The 3,101-nt window shown below is 40.2% G+C and overlaps 1 protein-coding gene across 1 annotated transcript in view; it reads right to left on the bottom strand.

Annotated features, from left to right (window-relative positions):
- The window catches only part of CATSPERB (catsper channel auxiliary subunit beta), a 191,888-nt gene that overhangs the window by 84,398 nt on the left and 104,389 nt on the right, over positions 1-3,101 (bottom strand). The window contains exon 14 of the mRNA XM_006839633.1: positions 481-635. Coding sequence (XP_006839696.1) covers positions 481-635 — 155 coding nt within the window. The remainder of the gene's footprint in view (positions 1-480; positions 636-3,101) is intronic.

The following is a 3,101-nucleotide window of genomic DNA, read 5'->3' as shown; positions in this document are numbered from 1 at the left end:
CCCCCACTTGGTCTCTCCCAGGATGGAGGCTCTGGGAATAGCTTAGCATCTTGAATAAGAAAGCAATGGATTTCTTAATTCTACTACAAATTCCCCTAGCTGTAGATTTCTTAATTCTACTACAAATTCCCCTAGCTGTAAGCCTTCCAATCTTCTAAATATTCCTTCAGAGTTCTAGCACCATCCCCTGAGCCTGCTTGGTCTGGTATTCTGTGTTGTTGGTGATGGAGCTCCTCACTGCACGTCTACCCGAAACGCCACCTTAGGGGGAACGAAATCTACAGAACCCTGGATGGGACTTGGAAGAAGAGGCTGGACATGCTCTTTGGTATATGGAGAGTTTTCCCTTTAGTTAAGTAGGGCCAAGAGAATTAATAAGACCTTTGGACCAAAGAAAATATCCTCATTAATCTCTATATAGAATGTGATCTATTCTAAAGACAAGATAATCAGTTGGTTTCAATGAATTATATTACTGACCTTATCAAAAATAGCTCTGGAATTTCCAGTGGCTGAGAGTAATTCATCAGCTTCAAAATGATCTGGAGTCAGTTTATGTATGTATCCCAAATGATCATAGTATAATGTGAAAATTTTATCAGTGATAGATCCAATTTCACTGTATCTTTTTACACCTGTTAGGAGATAAACAGAAGTCTTTTGATATTAATATAATACAGGTAGAGAATGCCTTCATTTTGACTACAGAGTGGTCTCTGAGATTCTTGGGTTAATAAAATACATGTTAGTCTTTGTCAAGTCTCTGGAAAACCTTTTCCAGGTTCCGTTTCACTAACGAATCTATTCAGTGAAGTAGGTGACGGATAAAACTGAGTGAAGGGATACTTACTTAAGAGGTCTAGAGGAAACAGGTGAGGCTCCTAGCCCCGCATGGTTTCTCTTCCTAATACCAGCAAATCAATTAGATTCTTGAATAGGAAGAAAGCCATGGGAAAACCACCCCAGGATGGAAAGGGGCTTACTATTGGATAGCACAGGTTCATTAGCTATCTCTGCCACAGTGCGCAATTGCATGTTTTCCCTTACAGCTACCAATTAACTTTACCCTGTTTTATAGTAACATCTTTGGAGTCCTGGTGTGGTGCTGTGGGTAATGCACTGGGCCGCAAAGTTGCTTTGAACCACAAGGTCGGTGGTTCAAGTTCACCAACTACTCCTTGGAAACCCTATACAGGGTTGCTATGGGTCAGAATTGACTTGATAGCACTTAACAACAATAGTAACTTCTTTGAGACTCAGCAAGTGCCCACATATGTATGTTGTTGTTAAGTGCTGTCGAGTCGGTTCTGACCCTGTACAAGGTTTCTGAGGAGTAGCTGGTGAGTTTGAACTGCTGACCTTGCCACACATATGCATAGGTATATTCTATTGACTTCTATGCATATTCTCTTCTCTTCCATTGGTCAATCTTGTCTGTTGTTGCTAGTTGCCTGTTTTTGTTGTTGCTTCAGGTGTTACCTAGTTCACGCTGACTCACAGTGACCTTAAGTAGAACAGAACAAAACACTGCCCCAGCCTGCGCCTTCTTTACAATTACTGTTATGGTTCAGCCCACTGCTGCTGCCACTATGCCAATTTATCTTGTTGGGGGTGGGGCGGTCTTCCTCTTTTTCGTTGACCCTCTCCTTTACCAACCAAGCTTGATGTCCTCCTCCAGGGACTGGTCCCTTCTGATAACATGTCCCAAGTAGGAGAGACAAAGTCTTGCCATCTTGACTTCTAAGGAGCATTCTGGCTTTGCTTTTTCAGACACAGATTTGCTTGTTCTTCTGGCAGTCCACAGTACTTTTAATATTCTTCTCTAACACTGAAACTCCAATGCATCAATTTTTCTATGGTTTACCTTATTTACTGTCCAATTTTCACAAGCATATGAGGCTATTGAGAATACCATGAGTTGTGTCGGGCATACCTTAGTCCTCAGCCTGACATCTTTGCTCTTTAATGATTTAAAGAAATCGTGTTAGCAGATTTGATTAATGATATATGCCTTTTTTATTTCTTGACTGCTGCTTCCATGAGTGTTGCTTGTGGATCCAAGCCTAGTTTTGCATAAACACCATGCTGTGTTAATACAAGAAGACTTGATAGCTGGTAAAAGTTTTTTGCTTATTTCTTCTACAGAATTATTTTAATTACTCTTGGACTTTTACATTCCATACATAAATTTTGGAATCAGCTTGTAAGTTCCACAAAATAAATTTAAAAAATTAATAAACCTTTTGGATTTTCATTGGATTGCATGGAATCTGTATTTCATCTTAAACTGACAGCTGTAAAATATTGAGTCTTTAATCCATGAACATGATATCGTTTTTTTGTTTGAGTCTTTCTTGATACTTTTTGGTTAAGTTTTATAAATTTCCCCACAGAAGTTTTGCACATCTTTTGTTAGAAATAATCTATATGTTTGCTATTTGAATGTATTTAAAATGACATATCTGAGGGGGCTTCAAAAAGTTTATGGAAATAAGACCATAGGTGTAATCCTGAACCTCACCCAGAATCTTCTGAGGTGGAAAATTTGCACTTGAAAGGACAAGCAGACCAGTATGGAGGGCTAGAAGAACAGAGGATACTTCTTGAAAGAAAGACTGACAGGAACAATACAAAACTATAATGCAGTCTTATTGATTACTACAAAAACAAGCAAGTTGCTTGCTCAGGAGACATCAAGACAAGTGGTAGGGTCCCCTGAGGGCAAACTCCCTTCCAAAACTAAGACTCAATGGGAATACATAAGCAGACATGCGCTCTGATTGGTGACCACGTTTATTACTGATAAGGGAAAGTGAGGGAAAAACAGCAATGAAGCTGTGAGCTAAGCCCTACAGTGTTCGCTAGACTCCTGTGAACCTGTGTGGAGACCTGGTTGGCCAGCAGTATGGCAAGACCTGGGGACTCTTGGGCTCAGAGTCAGTGACATAGTCACAGAGGACTAGAGTGGAGAATGAAGCGCCCAGCAGAAGAGAGGGCATATGCATAAGAACATGCACACTTGGAGATAATACCCATTTGACCTGGCTTCAATGACTGGATGATCAGAGTGCAAACAGAAGAAGAAAGAAGAGGAAAAAAAG

Source organism: Chrysochloris asiatica, unplaced genomic scaffold, assembly GCF_000296735.1.
Source record: "Chrysochloris asiatica unplaced genomic scaffold, ChrAsi1.0 scaffold00025, whole genome shotgun sequence".
Lineage (NCBI taxonomy): Eukaryota > Metazoa > Chordata > Mammalia > Afrosoricida > Chrysochloridae > Chrysochloris > Chrysochloris asiatica.
Note: the sequence above shows the minus strand (reverse complement) of the source record. Positions and strands in the feature narration are given on the sequence as shown.